Source organism: Herpailurus yagouaroundi, unplaced genomic scaffold (assembly GCF_014898765.1).
Source record: "Herpailurus yagouaroundi ecotype Mexico unplaced genomic scaffold, PumYag 165, whole genome shotgun sequence".
NCBI classification, from domain to species: domain Eukaryota; kingdom Metazoa; phylum Chordata; class Mammalia; order Carnivora; family Felidae; genus Herpailurus; species Herpailurus yagouaroundi.
In genome coordinates, this window is record NW_024412406.1 from 10074866 (window position 1) to 10092531 (window position 17666).

Genomic DNA, 17666 nt, shown 5'->3' on the forward strand with positions numbered 1-17666 from the left:
ATGGGCCTTTATGGAGTTAATTAAGGTTAAATGAGATCATCAGGGTTGGGCCTTGATCCCAAGAAAGGAGAGTCTCTCCTCTCTCTCTCTTTCTGTCTCTCTCAACCTACCTCCCCTGCCTTGTGAGGACACAAAGAGAAGGTACCATCTGGCAACAAGGAGAGAGGCTTCAGAAGAAACCAAAACTGCCAACACCTTGATCTCGTCTCCAGCTTCCAGAATTACATGAAAATAAATTTCTATTTTTTACACCTTCCCCCTCCCCCTCCCCCCCAGTCTATGGTATCTTGTTACAGCAGCGTGGGCAGACTAAGATATGTGAACATACAGGGGCGCCTGGGCGGCGCAGTCGGTTAAGCGTCCGACTTCAGCCAGGTCACGATCTCGCGGTCCATGAGTTCGAGCCCCGCGTCGGGCTCTGGGCTGATGGCTCGGAGCCTGGAGCCTGTTTCCGATTCTGTGTCTCCCTCTCTCTCTGCCCCTCCCCCGTTCGTGCTCTGTCTCTCTCTGTCCCAAAAATAAATCAACGTTGAAAAAAAATTAAAAAAAAAAAAAAAAGATATGTGAACATACAGAATACACGCACAGCCCTGGTATTATGGAACAGACAAAAGCACTCTGGCGTTTGGAGAAAGCACACTAGGAGTGTCTGGAGAGCAGGGAGTTCGTGATGAACCATGCTCCCTTTGGCTTCGCAGTTCAAGACCACAATTATAAATGGATAATTCTATCCATTCACAAGACCATACACCCCTCAAATCCTGGAGACAGCAGAAGTCCAGGCAAAAACAGTTATCACAGAGTAAAAGCCCAATCCACGTATGTTCACTGGTCAAGAATAATGAGACAATTTAGAACACATTACCTTGGGCAATGTGAAGCAGGCTTATGAAAGGGACAGAGCTGTTCCACAGTTGTTTCACAAGTGACAGCCTGAACTGAAGAATTAAAACACAAGACAATAAGCAACTCTTTGGCAATAATAACATGCAACAGGGTGGTAAGAAAATAAGGTTTAAAAAAGTGCTAACCTGTCACTTTAGAGACTGTGAAGGAATTAGCAGACTGATATTTGCTGAAAATAAGAACATAAAAATGTCAATCATTTTTTAGATGCATCATCATCAACATAATTTCTGGTATTTTTTCGGTCTGTGTATACTTTGTTTCTTCTTAAACATTCTTACTTAAATATCTAAATAAGCTGTAGTATAAGAATACATCGTCTATTTTATGTTAAGTCCATATTAACTTCAAGTATGAACCAAATCAATATGAACCAAATTAATCATTCTTGATATTAGAGGAGGATCTCTTCTCATGACTAATCTCAAAAACATATAGATAATAGCATAAAGCCACATAGATTTATATCTACATATTTGTTTCCTATTAAAATTAAAACTCTAACTATACTAATTCCCTGTCACCATAGAACAGAACTATTTAAACTCTCACAATGGTAAATACAAAGTAGCATTATAAGAAGACTTTTAGATCATAAGTACCTAAAAGGAATGTGTGTTATTCATTTTTTTGTTCCCCCAGTACCTAGTAAAATGTCAACGATGAATGAATTCCTCCTTATTGTATGCATCATTAAAAAGCAGGATAGAAGAATAGGTATTCCATTATATGTCAAAATTTTTAATTGGCTTAATTATACCCAGAGTTTCAGAAAAATATCTACTACAAAAGATAAAGCTTATTTGTGATAGTATTTTAATAGGACACACCCTTCATGTTTCAAGTTTCTGTAATAAACAAAAATTAAGTTCAAACAAAAAAAAGTAAATAGGATCAATTTTCTTGAATCCAACACCCAATGTTTGGCTTACTGAAGCTCATAACTTTTGTTATTCATTGAAGGTAATTAATACATTTTACTGAATTAATAAGCCAATCAATAAATGCTTCTATACAGCTTTTGCTTAAGAGAGATTGCTAGACACTGAAAACCATCCATAAAGCCTTTGAACAAAATTATTTACATAGAATAACATTCCATCAAATTTTCAAGAGTTTTTAATAAATTCTTTCTTATCATTATGAATCCTCCACTGTGGAGTCACGCAATTGTATAGTTAACAAAGGAAAGAAACTATGTCATACATCCTAAGAAAAGGAATTCCATATGAGGTTCAAAGTTTATTTTTTACACAGAAGAAACACACTACAAAGTTATTTCAAAAGGCCACATTTTTCTAACTTGTATAGTTTATATCAAAATATGCAGTGCTCTAAAATAATATGTTTCATATATTTAATATGAGAAACATTTCAAAAGTTAATGCTTTTATGTTGAGTTCAATTACATTTAGATGGACAAAAGGTACATAGTATACATTTACATTTTAGAGAACTCTTCAAAATGCTCTTTTACCTACTAATATAGTTTATCTTATTAGCAAAGTTACTGTTGCACGAAATAATCCATTTTCCATAAACAGGGAAGGAAAGTACACAAAACAATTAGCCTTCTCTGAGCTATTTTATTTTATAGCTGAAAAATCTATTGCTTTACATTAGGGATAACTGTAAATCTATACATCCTCAATGAAACTCCAGAAAATGTGGAGCTTTATTTAGCATGTTCTTTAGAAGCAGAAAATGTTCAACGTTGAATTTAGATACTTTGGCTCCTTTTTGTCTTTGAAATTACACAGCTGAAGTGAGCTGAAATGACAATTACCAAACTTCTCTATAAATTCTTCTATGCTTTGTTCTAAAAGAATTTGTCAACTCATTATTAAGATTTAAAATCATCTCATCCAAAAGGTCATTTGGGTACTTACCCAATTGTCTGAACACCATTTCTATTGGATTTGATGAAATAATGTTTTCTTCCTTGTCTAGTGATATCCACCCAACCACCATCATTGTCTATTATGCCATAATGAATTGCGGCTCTACAAATGCTGGATTGCTTAGAGAAAAAGGAAGGGAGAAAAGAATATTAAAACACTAAGATTGCTACATAGGACATGACTAGCTATTACTTAAATGACTTTAAATTAAACAAACATATCTGAGCAAAATATCTATACTTCATATAAATCATTATGTTTGCATTAAAAAAATCAAACTTTATATAGAAAGATCCTGTTCCAAAATCATTATATTTATTATACTTACCATTTCATAATGTACACTGCCAATAACTTTGGCTTTACTATCCAAACAGCCAGCAGGGCATTCATATCTAGATGAAAGAAATCAGGAACAAAATTTAGTTTCTCTGAATGTTAGTGTGAAATAAAAATATTACTTGTATTTTGTCAGGTAATTTTGAAAATAAGGATAAACATTACCTATTGCAGGTTGTTCCCTTGCACTGATCTCTTAATCTTACTTCACAAGAAACAATTTGGGCTAAAAAGTAAAAAAAAAAAAAAAAAAAAAAAAAAAAGAAAAAGAAATATATATACCAAAATAATTTAGATAATGTATAAGTCACTACAATTCATCAAGCTTTTGCCACTCTAAAAATGTCCAAATTAACAAAATATAGTTGCATCTGTCATCAACATAAACTTTAACATTTTTGTAAATAATGCAGAGCTCTTACACATTTGCTGTGTGCTTATGACTTCATTTCTGTTACTATCATCTGCTCTTGTCTGAACGTGGGTGTCCCGGACTTGTGACTGCTGCCGTTCAATTTCATTTGTTTCTTCTTCTTGAGGAGGGTAATACCTGTCTGATCCTTCTGTTAGAGAGAATGGATGTAAGAAATATGATTCCACCTTAAATGTGCACAAATCATCACATAATGGTATACCTTTATATGCCTGTGTAACATTTAAAATTGGAAAAATCTGTAGTTTCTTGGCACAGATTTTGGCTTGAGGTGGTGATCTTATGTACTGCGCTGGAGTAAATAAAATACATGGATAAGCCTTTGAGCTCTTGATTCATTTATCCTTAATAAATGAAAAAAATCGGCTAATATTAAATGGAGTCATTTGTAAACTTTGATTTATACTTAAGAGTGGTATCAGTGATTGCCTTTCATAAGGCCACCATGAAGTCTATGCAGTGATCTGATGAAGTCAGGGCTTTTGTATGACATGAAATCATATTTTTAGGAGAATCACATTTAAAATTTCCAAAAGCGTCACATTTAAAATTCTCCCAATAGGAAATTTAGCTTAAAGAAGGACTGACATGCCCTTTTAATTTACTACAGTATCAGTTTCCACGGAAAGGTTTTTCTCTTTTATAAGGAAATTCAAAATGCAGAAATTTATGAGTTTAATTTTTTTCCAGGTTATTTATATCAAGGGCTTAACAGTGGCACAATTTGGAAAGGTGTGTTATTTTCATGCATGTCCAAGGACTCCGAATCTAGAAAAGGGAAGAAGTATGACTTCAGAGGAAAGTCAGTTTTAAGTAAAATAGTGGCCACTGGTGAAGGGGCAAGTAAGTCGGAGGTTTAGGGATGGCCAAAAATGGAAAACAGACTCACACACAATGAAAAATGCTTCCAGGAATGCAAAATGGCTCATATAACAGTGAAATACTATACTGTTACTTCTTGTCTGCTCATTATACTAATGAGCACTCAGTCATCAAGGGGAAAAAAAGGCACATCTCTTTATGAATACTGAAAAAGAGCTGCATTTATTCATGTTTTCTAAAACACTTATTCTACATTAATCTTCATTTGGTCATCAGGAAGAAAAAAGTACAAGGGAGTAGAAATGTTCACTCAGATGCCCAACAAGAGTGGAAGTTTTACAAAGCTTTATCATCTAAGTTTGCTCTTCATGTGCTGTAAACAGGACACTGTATTTATATGCACATTTTAGGACATTAAATGCATTTCAGAGCACTACTTTTACAATAGTTTTACAATACTATTTTATCTTTTTTATTTGTCATGTTGGCCATGAGAGATTATATACTCTGTAGCAAGAAGCAGAGAGTTAGTGTAATTCATTGACCATCATTCAGTAACATTCATGGATAGGTATATGGGCAAAAACTTTTAGAGTGTTAAAAATAGATTAGATTGCTAAATCCTTCAAAAATGAAGACACTTGTGAAAACAACTCTAGTCAATAATATATCAAGATCGCTTTTAAAAATGCAAATATACTTGTCACTCTAGGATAATCTCAAAGTAGAATTAGAAGTGGTTATGTGGAATAATGATGAAACTTTCTTTTAAATACAAATTTGCTATAAGAGACATTCATATATTTTTAAAATATTTTTAATGGCTTCAGATATTTTAAGTAGAGTTCTGGAAACTTTGTAAGTAATAATTAAATATGCTTTTTGCCTTTCAAGTACAAATTAATGCAGATGTTGGATTAATTTATATTAAATATAAATATTTATATTTATATATTAATTGTAACAATATTATTATATATATTAATATATTAATAATATTAAATATACGAACTTATATTAAAATATAAATCAAACTGAATACTGTGACACAATAGCACATACCTTTGTAGCATAGATTTTCTCTGCAGCCTCCTCCAAAACTAGGTGGGCAGGCAGAACAGGGCCGTCCATGTTTATAGGGGGCGTGACCCCACCAGTTTCCCCTTAAAGAGAAGATCCACTCTAGTAAGAGGTAGTCTAATAACATAATTTATGAGACACTATAAAATATTACTATCTTCTAAATAACGACTTTGGTATGCATATTTAAATCATTTATATTTTTCATCGGAGTCCCTTTGGTTACTAGGTTTCTATGTAAACTGCTGCCTTATTATTTTGAAAATATTCTAAGTAATTGTTATGTACATTGTTAAAAATTACAAAATTAAACTTTTACAGAACACCGAACTCTATTATGGGATATTCATCTATATTCCATTCGTTTTAATAAACAGACTTGAGACTTAGATTTGACCCTAAGTACAGTTGTAATACTTTCAACATAATCATTCAATGGTCTTTACATAGGTGAAAATACATTTCTCAGTTAATCTATAGATGCTTTTCTCTAATAAATCCAAATTATTAAAAATACCTGTGGAATATAATAATATGTAAAACTGAAGTCATAAAAATATAATCTCTGTGTTGACAAAGATCATATTTTCAATTTTCATATTCCTTTTAAGGGCTGAGGTTATGCATCAGGAAACCATAATTGTTGCCATATTAAGTAAACTGAGTTAAAGCAATATACTCAACTATATATATATATGATAATACATATACACAAATTTACATATAAAAGTAATGTTTTGTCTACTTACTTTGGGGAATAGTTGCACACCAAGTAGACAGCTTTAGGCCATATTTGTCCCCAAATGTTCATGTTATGACACAAATTAATGGCACAGCCTATTCTGTTACTTGTTGCCCACACCACCTACATTAGAGAAAAGAAAATATATACACAATGGAATACTACTCAGCAATGAAAAAGAATGAAATCTTGCCATTTGCAACAATGTGGATGGAACTAGAGGATACTATGGTAAGCAAAGTAAGTGAGTCAGAGAAAGATATATGAGTTCACTCATCTGTGGAATTTGAGAAACTCAACACATGACCATAGGGGAAGGGGAAGGGGAAGGGGAAGGAAAATTAAGATAAAAACAGAAAGGGAGGCAAACCATAAGAGACTCAAATACAGAGAACAAACTGAGGGTTGCTTGGAGGGGCATTGGTGGCAGAGATGGGTTAAATGGGTGATGGGCATTAAACAGAGCACTTTTTGTGATGAGCACCAGGTGTTATATGTAAGAGATGAATCACTGGGTTCTACTCCTGAAGCCAAGACTACACTGTATGTTAACTTGAATTTAAATTAAAAAAAAAACAAAACAACAACAACAAAAAACCAAAAAGCTTGGAAAAAGTAGGCTGAGATGAAGACAACAATATATATCAGAGAGAAATGTATAAAACTGAACTTGAGAAATGAATCTTTATCATTTAAGATGAAATAAGGCAATGTCAAAAGGATATTTTTCCTGAGGCTTTGGGCAGGGTTTAATTCAATCTGAAGAAGAGTGCTATGAGTAAATAACTCTAACTATAAAAAGTAAGCATCTTCAAAATACACATTTACTAAATAGTTCAAAAGTTGCATCCTCACAAAGCTAAATGCTATGTTAATGTTTCCATGAAAAAGCTTACCTAACAAAGGAACAGAATTTCACATCTTAAGCTGTATTGGAACAAAAATTTATGGGTTCAATTTCTAATATAATGTGTATTTTTCACGGCACCACTGGTTATTATGGAATTCATCACTGATCTTAATCTTGTCACATGCAAAGGTAGACAGAACAATTTGCTTTATATTCACTAACAGTCAGCCATAAAAATGCTAGTAACTCAGGTCTGTGGTTTATCTAGTTGAATCCACCTTTCGTTGTTCAATTTAGAGGTTTAGAACTTATCCAATACAAAATGTGAACAATGAATAAAAAAAACAGGTAAATGCTGCACATAGGTCAATACTGAATGTCATGGTAAATAACCTATAGTTTTATTCTTTGGAAAATAAAAAATACTGAAGATGGTAAATTCCTCCTCGTTTGCATTTCCTGAGGCCAGACTAAACATGTTTTACATGTAAAATCATTGAAATAACATCTTTCTTTAGAATGTTTATTTTTGTGGGGGGGTGAGGGGCAGAGAGAGACGGGGGACACAGCATCAGAAGCAAGCTCTGCGTTGCCAGCAGCAAGACCTATGTGGGGCTCGAACTCACAAACCACAAGATCATGAGCTGAGTCGAAATTGGTCACTCAACAGACTGAACCACCCAGGTGTCCCAAGGTAATGTCTTTTTTTTAAACTGACTTTTGGACTTTTTCTAATAATTACTTTTATCTTTTATAGAAATTGATAAACCTATTCTACAGACATCAATATCTTTTTTCAATAACCATACCAAATTCACTAAGAAAGACATCCACGTTCAGTATGTAAATTCAGTTGTGTAAATTCTGCTGCAGTTACACAAACTCAACTTAGAAAAATGAGGCGTAATATACCCAAAACATACCTGTGTATAATGAGTACACACAGGTCCAGAACATCTGAATGGACAATACGGGTTGCATTCGTGTTCATACGGGTAGCTAAAGTCTCTCACTTCATCATACCATGCTTGTACATGAAATGTTGGGGGTCTATATCTATTTGAGAGAAAATAACCACAAAGAGTGAGTAAAATTGGAGAAAAAGTAAAATAAAATATTGCAAAATGTACTGATAAAGTCTGGTAGAGAGAGATTCTTGTGTAAGTTATTAATCTTAAGTACTATGCCCATTACGTTACCACTACATCAATGGTTTAAAACAAAAACTAAGTCTAACATATTGCTGGTTATTCTGCTATTACTTTTATTTTGTTGGTGTGATTATTTGCTTTCTTTTTAGGCTTTAAGCCTCAGAAAATTTCTCATTAATGAATTAATAAGTATTTCAATCACTTATGTTTTCAAAAACAAAAAAGTTACACTTGACATACCTTCCCCAGTGGGCTCCCAAATTCTGCCCAATTGATGGAAGTAGGCTTGCAGGTCCGTGTTCCCACAAACAACTTTCCGCCCAGGATTCTGCAGATCTTTCCAGCTCAACATCCCATGTCTATAGTTCAAAACAGAAACAAAATACAGAAACACACATATGATGTATAGGTAGAATTCAGGTTTTTCTTCAGGCTATAATGTGGTTCTATTCAGTTCTGTTTTTCCCCTTTTTACTACTTTGCAAGGTAAACATCTCAATCTGAGTTCTCACCATCTTCCACCTAGACTTTTACACAAGCTTCCTAACTAGTCTCCCTGCCTCCATCTCTTATCCCTACAATCTGCCCCACAAATTTTTAGAATTACGTAAGTGAGCACAAATATGCTTAACTGACTCTTCTATCTAAACACCTAGAACAAACTCCCATACACATAAAGTTCAAGATCCTTGGTCACACAGTTCCTTATAAAACATCCTGTTCTTCGCTCTTGCTGGCATTGTTTTCTGTTTAAAACATTCTTCTCCCAATTATTTGTCAGACTCTTATTCTTTCTTCATAATCCAGCTTTAGATAATAGTCTAGATACCTTTTCAATTTTCTCAGATGTAAGCTATTCTCTCCGTAGGGCTCTTAGAACTTTGTAATACTTCTTTGTTTAGCAGCTATTACAATGCAGTGTTAGTATCTGTCTATGTGTCTGTCTCTTTAACAAGACTATGAGTTGCTCAGAGGCAGTCATTTAACTCATGCCAGTTATCTTTAGCCTATTTTTTTGTGTTTTGTGTCTGTCATATAGACAAGGTGATTAATAAACGCTTATTGAGTACATGAATGATTAATGAATCTGATTCCTATAAAAATATATATGCATTTTTATATACAACATTCAATGAGAGTGATTAAACTGTACTTTTAAAATAATTTACATGGGGCGCCTGGGTGGCTCAGTCGGTTAAGCGGCTGACTTCAGCTCAGGTCATGACCTCACAGTTTGTGAGTTCGAGCCCTGCATCAGGCTCTGTGCTGACAGCCTGGAGCCTGCTTCAGATTCTGTGTCTCCCTCTCTCTCTATCCCTCCCCCGCTCACACTATGTTTCTCTCTCTCTCTCTCTCAAAAATAAACATTAAAAAATAAATAAATAAAGTAAAATAATTTACAAAGAAGTATTTAAAATTACAAAACTACTACTGAAACTATTTTCTATGTCCTAGGTTTAATATTCAATTAGCTAATTTGAAAAACCGGCAGTGTTTGGTAAATGTGAGGGTAGAAACAGAGCTGGGTTCAATCTTGGTAAAATAACAGAACTCTGGGCATGTTAAGAAGACTGAAAAATAGTTCTGGAACTGGAACATGAGGACACAACCTAAGGTGATAGCAATGAGACTGGAGAAGAGCAGACAGACTGAAATCATGTTGCAGAATTTAAATTCCTAGAGGTTGACAGATGACTAAAGGTAGGTGGTGAGGGAGGAAAAAAAGACGAAGACAATGACGGTTAACAAATAAGGAGAAAGAAAATAGAGAAGGAATAGATCATTGTCATGGAAATATGTCTAACGTATTTCAATGCAAATTTCTAGGGTGATATCTGTGATTCATGCAGTATGTATGCCAAGTAGAGTAGAAATACATGAATGAGGTTCTGGGAAAAGAAATTTGTGATGAAGACATGAATTCTGAATTATCACCCAAAGATGACTTTCTTCGGGAAGATGATACAGAATGAGAAGAGGAATGAAAAGAAAATTCTGGGGCTATCAAAATTGAAAGGGAGGGAAAAAAAACAATTAGTAACATAAATCAGGGAAAATGGGATCGAAAGGTTAAGGGAACACTGAAATAAGGTTAAGTTATACAAACAATGGGACAAGGATTGGAGAATTAGAGAGTGGGCAACAAAATCAAATGCCACGGAAAATTCCAGAAAGACAAGAGATGCTAAGTACTAATTCACGATCAAAAGCAATCGCAGAACAATGCTGGGGAGAAAATCAGAACACACAGGCACATATGCGACTGGAAGGAGAAAGTGGGGAAACCAAGTGTGGGTTACTCTGTTAATACTTTAGAAAGAAGAACAGAGATAGGCAGAAGTTAAAGAAAAGTAACATGCCAGTTCTCAGGGAGGATTTGTTTGATTGTCTTGATTTTTAAAGGATAGAAGAAACAGTCATGACTGCAGGCCAAAGGAACGCACACCAAGGGAAAAAGACACACACACACACACACACACACACACACACACACACACACACACAAGCCTTGAGGCCACTGTGATGATTTTAAAATATCTTCCCCACAAGTCCCACAAAGGTGGTATTGAATTTCCTCCTCTTCCCTTCAGTTTGAGCTGGATAGTGAGTGGCTCTCTTCTAACACACAGAACAAGACTGAGACTTCTCAGACTGGGTTAAGAAATGCAGCCTCTATCCAGTTCTCTTTTAAGACACACATCTTGACAGACTTGAGGCAACAATTAGAGTCTGGCTACCCTGAAGACCTAGCTGGCAAGATAATGTGGAGAGATCACACACAGACTGAGGGATGCAGGACGAGTTTCCATTGAGTTTTCCTCGCCCAGGCATGAGTCAGTTTGCAAGTTTAGGTCACTGCAAACAAACACGTAAGAGATCACAAATAGGAACTACTCAGCTGAGCCCTTAAGAGAGACCATAGGACCCTTCTTCAAGATCAAGCTACTCTTGTTTTATATCTGATTCTACAATCTCAGACGTCAGTTTTTCTGATGAAATTGAAGATGGATGCTTTTTTATAGAGGATAAACAACTAGCACCAGATTTACAAATATGTTATATTGCAAAAGTTTGTTTACTCTGTTGTATAGAAATTGAAATAAAATCTAAAACGTATCATTCAAATGCTTTAGGCTAGGCTTTCTTATTAGCAAAATGTGAAATAGAAGATAACTCAGGTTCTTTCAAGGACTAAAATTCAATTATTGAGTATACACTATGGATAAGCTATTTTTTTAAGGTATGGTAGGTTTTCTATATAATCCACTAAAAATAAGGGGGGGAAGCATATCAAATGAACTGTAATAATTCTAGAATAGGGACACATTATTTTAATATAAAAACAGAGGCAGAGGAACATACAACTAAAATTTCCTATTAATATTTAACAAATTAACTAGTGACAATTTTTAAAATAATTAAAGAATCTAGTCAAGCATAGGTGTTTACTAGGTAAAGTTCAATAATGAATATCAAGAAGACGCTTTAAAAAAATCTAATGAAAATATAGCTGTCCTGGAAGAAATATTATTGTGAAAACAGCATACAATGTTTATTTTTATGCCACAACATTATATTACATGTTTTACGACCACCAATAATTCATACCCATCCCGTTTAAATGTAAGTTAGTCTTTACACACTTCTATTTAAATTCAGGTTTGTAAATAAAATCAAGATGTCCTGACAGATGTTTTTTTCCCCCCTCTGAACTATTAACCCAGCACTAATTTAAACCCAAACCACACTTAAAATTACCATTTCTTTAAAAAATGGGTACTTGAGGTGTGTAGAAATGAAAACCAGTCTATTTTCCAATTACATCTGAAAGCTGCTTCTTCTTAGAGCACAGTGAAGTGTTCAATGAAGTTTTAGTACTAAAAGAAACATTTAGAATACTAGTGAATTCTTTGTCTCCAGTGATATTTTTAAAGCTGGTTTAACATGGAGATTTTATCATTTCCTCTTGTGTATATGTGTGCTTATATGAGAAATCCTAAATGTTAACAAAGGACTTCCAAAAGTAAACCTAGAAATACAAAGCAATTTTAGTACTGAAATATCATACTGGTAGAAATTGGAAATGTAGTATATAGTTATCTAGACATGTACATAAAATTCCACTATTATATTATCTTCAGTGAAACATGAGTGAACATATACAATTCATATTCTTAGCAAAATACCTGCTCTCCTACAATAATAGATAATGATAGCTAGAAATCACACAGGAATGTAGTTTTAACAGAGTTAATACTAGGTTACAGTGATAATATTAGTGATATTACTTTTCCTTTCTGTTTGAAACTCAGAATAGTTTTGTCTCTTGAAAACGATTAAGTATTTTCAAATATATCTTCTTGACCACAGTAAATTTTCAGCTCTTTCCAGATAAACATAATTTGAAAATTCATGTCCTGGAAATTGTTTAATCTTTATAGCTTCAAAATTATGATTATAATACATCAAATGAATTAAAGGCCAAAGTTAGTCATTAAGACTTTTCCTGAAGATAAGCATTTTCTTATAATTGAACCTTCAAAACGGTTATTTAAAAAGCTCAAATAAAAGGTAGGCTATTTTTCAAATAAAAATCAAACAATTTCCCACAGAGTAATGTTAAAGGATTTATTAATCATTTTCACTTTAGACTGTATTAAAGAACATGGAGTAAAATTTTGTGAGATTATCTGTCTGATGAAAATTTAAGTAGGACTCTACATAAATTACCCAAAGATCAGTGAGAGGGGTGGACACAATGGGCATCAATCAGCCCACATAATTACTGGTATACACTTATTAATAAAGGTATCATGATAATTAGTCTACCAAAGAGAATACACTAGGTGACACTGAAGTACTTTATTTTACAGAGTTGGATTCACCACTAAAGAAAATATGTAAATGAGTAAATAAAGACATTTCAATAGGAAATTGACCAATTTTAAACAGTCTGACGCATTTAAATGCACACAGAAATAATCTGTTGGATAGAAACTCTCATATAATTTCAGAATTGTTATATGTCATGCTAAGCAGGGAGAAATAGGATTGCAAGATTTCCTACCATTTCACAAAACTCCACCTAAGTGGATGAAGCTACGATAGGTCTTTTCCAAGACCTGTTGAGAAAAATGTCTTTAAATAGTGAAAGTAAACTTTTTCCAAAACAACTGGAAAATATAATTAATGTTGTAATTAATTATACAACAAATCAAAAGAGTATCTAATACAGAAATAATGTTCCAACTCATTATACCTTTTTGACAAATTGATATTTTTAATGGATTTCCAAGATAAATGCAAAAGACAAAATTGGTCTTTGACTATCACACTATTAGGTAGCCTAATCAAATGCAAACATCAGTCCATGATACAATTGGCAATTTAATACGGACTTTTAAAATATGCATTGCTTTTGGGGCGCCTGGGTGGCGCAGTCGGTTAAGCGTCCGACTTCAGCCAGGTCACGATCTCGCGATCCGTGAGTTCGAGCCCCGCGTCGGGCTCTGGGCTGATGGCTCAGAGCCTGGAGCCTGTTTCCGATTCTGTGTCTCCCTCTCTCTCTGCCCCTCGCCCGTTCATGCTCTGTCTCTCTCTGTCCCAAAAATAAATAAACGTTGAAAAAAAAATTAAAAAAAAAATATGCATTGCTTTTGACAAAGTAATAACGTTATGAACACACAGTGGTGTTGAAAAGGCAATTATGTTGGAAGTCCAGACTAGGCTAGAAGTTCTGGTTTACTTCCCACCACTGAAAACTATAAATAGCAGGATAAAATTATTTTTAAAAACTATCTTAGCATTTGAAATAAATTTTGACAAAAAAGAATTTCACAATCATTCTTGTTTTGAGACATATACATCTGCATATTTAACTCAGAATACCACCCTTATATCTCCAGGCCTACCTCATTTCTGAGCAGTCAATATTTGTCAGAAGTAATGACAGCACACTAGCTTTCAATTGTATTAAAAACACTCTTTCCCTAGTGCTAGTCTTCTGGATACATGCAAGTAAGGTCATTAGTGATAAATTTTTCTTTCGTTTCTTTGTATAGAGTAAAAATAAGCTTGCACTTGTTCAAAGTATTTCAATGGGTAATTAAAACACATGATACACCCTGGAAGAGTTTTCTTTCCTGTTTAAATTATGTACTTTCAAACTTATCTCTTGATTATGTCAAGTTTGCCTTCTGTTTCCTTATCTATAAAAATAGGAAGCTGATATAAGTCTCTTCAATTGCTTTCAGCTTTAAAATTCTATTATTCTGCACTTATTGTCCCTTATAGAATGCTCTGTATTGTTTATAAAACCTCGTAAAAACGTACAAACTGTAAAAGTCTGTAAAACTTCTGATGACAATTAAGGGCATTTCTAACTAAGAAGCAAAAGCTGTTTTGTGATTAAAAGCTGTTTTGTGATGAGCAGAAGACTAGAATGGACATTTTTTCCCCAAAGAAGACATACAGATGAGCAACAGGAACATGAAAAAGGCTCAACATCACTAACTATCAGGGAATACAAGTCAAAACAATGAGATACTACCTCACCAATCAGAATGGTTAGAATAAAAAATATAAAAAAAAACAAACAAGAAATAACAAGTATTAGGCTGTGGAAAAAAAGGAACCCTCTTGCACTGTTAATGGGAATACAAATTGGTGCAGCCACTGTGGAAAACAATAACGAGTTTCCTCAAAAAATAAAAATAGAAATACTATATAATCCAGTAATTCCAGTACTATTTAAACAAAGAAAACAAAAATACTAATTTGAAAAGATATATCTACCCCTTCATTCCTTGTGGCATTATCTATAATAGCCAGGATGGAAACAATCCAAATATCTACCAAAAAATGAATTGAAAAAGAAGATACGTTATTAGAATAAAATGGAATATTACTTAACCATAACAAAGAGATCTTGCCATTTGCAACAACATGCATGAATGGACCTAGAGGATATTATGCTAAGTGAAATAACTCAAAGAAAGGAAATACCATTTGATTTCACTTATATGTGGGATCTAAACAAAGACAGAAACAGACTCATAAGGCGGCGCCTAGGGGGCTCAGTCGGTTCAGCATCTGACTTCAGCTCAGGTCATGATATCATGGTTTGTGAGTTTGAGCCCTGTGTCAGGCAAGCCTGGAGCCTACTTCAGATTCTGTCTCCCTCTGTCTCTGCCCCTACCCCGCTCGCTCACACACACTTTCTCTCTCTCTCAAAAATAAATAAACGTTAAAAAACATTAAAATGCTCATAAATACAGAAAACCAACTGGTGGTTGACAGAGGGGTGGGGGTAGGGGGATGAGTGAAATGCTTGAAAGGGATTAGGAGATATAGACTTCTAGTTATAAATAAAAAAAAAAGTTTTGAGATGAAAAGTAAAGCATAGAGAATATAGCTAATAATAGCATAATAACTTTGTGTAGTGACAGATGGTAACTGTACTTATCATGGCAAGCACTGCAAAATATACAGAATTGTCAAACTATAATATATAGAATTGTCAAATCACTATGTTGTGCACCTGAAACTAATATAACACTGTATACCAGCTGCACTTAAATTAAAAAAATAAAATTAAAGCTGTATTGTGACTTACAAGATTACAAAACCAGAAAAGTTTCAGATCTTCCAGTTGTAAGTCTAGGGAAGAACTCAATTGTTTCTGAATCATCTCTGTTAGAGAAAGTTTTAATATTGTCCAAAACAGGTAAATGACCGAAACAAATGAATATGACAAGAATATATTCTCAGCTGAGAACTTAAAACCAGGACCCTTTCAGCCTAATCCTGAAAACATAAAGGTAAAATCTCTGAAATAAGACACAGACGTCTACATGTAATTTTTCTGCACAGCCAAAGGAACAAGAATTTTTGGCCAGCTCATATCATTTTGTAAAATTGATATAGTTTTATGGATTTCCAAGACATAAATACATGTGATATACATGTAATTTTTCTGCACAGCTAAATAGAACAAGAATTTTTCAGTCAGCTCACGAATGTAGAAGTGGTTGAAGAAAATCAAAGACATATAGAGTTATGTCTTCCCAAATACCATCTTATTTAAAAGATAATTCTTATTGTGGCATCACTTCTGGAAAAACAGGTTTATAAATTATCCATCATACATCAAAACTAAATCCCTCCCCAAATCACTTTTTTGTTCTCCTATATGAATCAGAAAGTGCAATCCAAAAATCTGACAGGCTAAGTTGTCAACACGATTCTCTCAACAGCAATAACGTGACCTCCAAGAAAGAATCTGTCATTCTATGCAAGTCACACATTTGACAGTTCACGAGATTTCAGATTTAAATTCCAAATAAAATGCCTTATTATAAAATTTCTCAAGTCACCTTATTTTGATCCCTCTTGGTGGTATTATCAGACTTACAGTAAAGAAACTGACATCAAGGAAATAAATAAGCAAATCAATCTATGCTGAAAGAGTATATGATGTTTTTTGTGATAAAGTCATCTGGTATAAAAAGCACTATAGAAAACCACAGTAACACATTCCTTACAACTCGGAAATTACCTCAGGTGTTTAACTACTGTACTTCATCTGTTACGAAAAGACTTTGTAGTGACAGGGAAAATGTACGAGGCTCAGATTTCAAAAGGAACACCTGTGTTACCACGCACAGAGGCCAGGTACCGAGAAAGTAGCATTACCTCCGGGCGATGCACTTCTGAGGGGCTCCGGGAAGTTACAGGGATAAGAGGCAGATGTGGCAGTATTTCACTTAAAATCCACTTTAAAACAAAGCCTTAAAACCTTTAAAAAGTAGCAACCCGTAATTTAGGGATCTGCCTCTTCACTTCATTAAAACTGAAATATTTTTTAAATGGAAATTTAACATATGGAAAAACACACATGAAGATTTCAATTAAACACATAATTTCGCTATTATACAGAGAGACTGAATGCATGATGCAGGGGAGATTGTCCTGCTGAGACAGCAGAGCCATTAACTTGACACAATCCTTGTATTTCTACAAAACATCTACTGATTCATCTCATCTCATCTCACTGCCAAGGCCCTCCCAGTCCAGCCATAACTTAACTACATCACTTATATCCTACCCTCTATTCAAGAGGGACCCTCAACAGTGACTCTCTGAAACTTTAAAGAGCTTGTAAATCACCAGAAGAACTTTTTAAAATGCAGATTCCAGGGGCACCTGGGTGGCTCAGTAGGTTAAGAGGCCTACTTGGGCTCAGGTCATGATCTCTCAGCTTGTGGGTTTGAGCCCTGTGTTGGGCTCTTTGCTGACAGCTCAGAGCCTGGAGCCTGCTTCAGATTCTGTGTCTCCCCCTCTGTCCCTCTCCTGCTTGCGCTCCGTCTGTCTCTCTCAAAAATAAACGTTAAAATAAATAAATAAATAAATAAATAAATAAATAAATAAATAAATAAATAAA

General features: G+C 34.2%; 1 protein-coding gene across 2 annotated transcripts in view; it reads right to left on the reverse strand.

The window, feature by feature from the left end:
- Positions 1–17666, reverse strand: part of CRISPLD1 (cysteine rich secretory protein LCCL domain containing 1) — a 49732-nt gene that overhangs the window by 13569 nt on the left and 18497 nt on the right. The window contains exons 3-12 of one of the 2 annotated variants that reach the window (XM_040487561.1): positions 8465–8583; positions 7997–8129; positions 6231–6346; positions 5464–5564; positions 3569–3709; positions 3312–3372; positions 3136–3202; positions 2796–2926; positions 1032–1075; positions 866–938 (exon numbers count right to left, since the gene is read on the reverse strand). In XM_040487561.1, the coding sequence (XP_040343495.1) occupies positions 866–938; positions 1032–1075; positions 2796–2926; positions 3136–3202; positions 3312–3372; positions 3569–3709; positions 5464–5564; positions 6231–6346; positions 7997–8129; positions 8465–8583 (986 nt within the window). Of the gene's footprint in view, positions 1–865; positions 939–1031; positions 1076–2795; positions 2927–3135; positions 3203–3311; positions 3373–3568; positions 3710–5463; positions 5565–6230; positions 6347–7996; positions 8130–8464; positions 8584–17666 lie in introns of those variants that run through there. The other variant, XM_040487562.1, reaches the window with a different exon arrangement.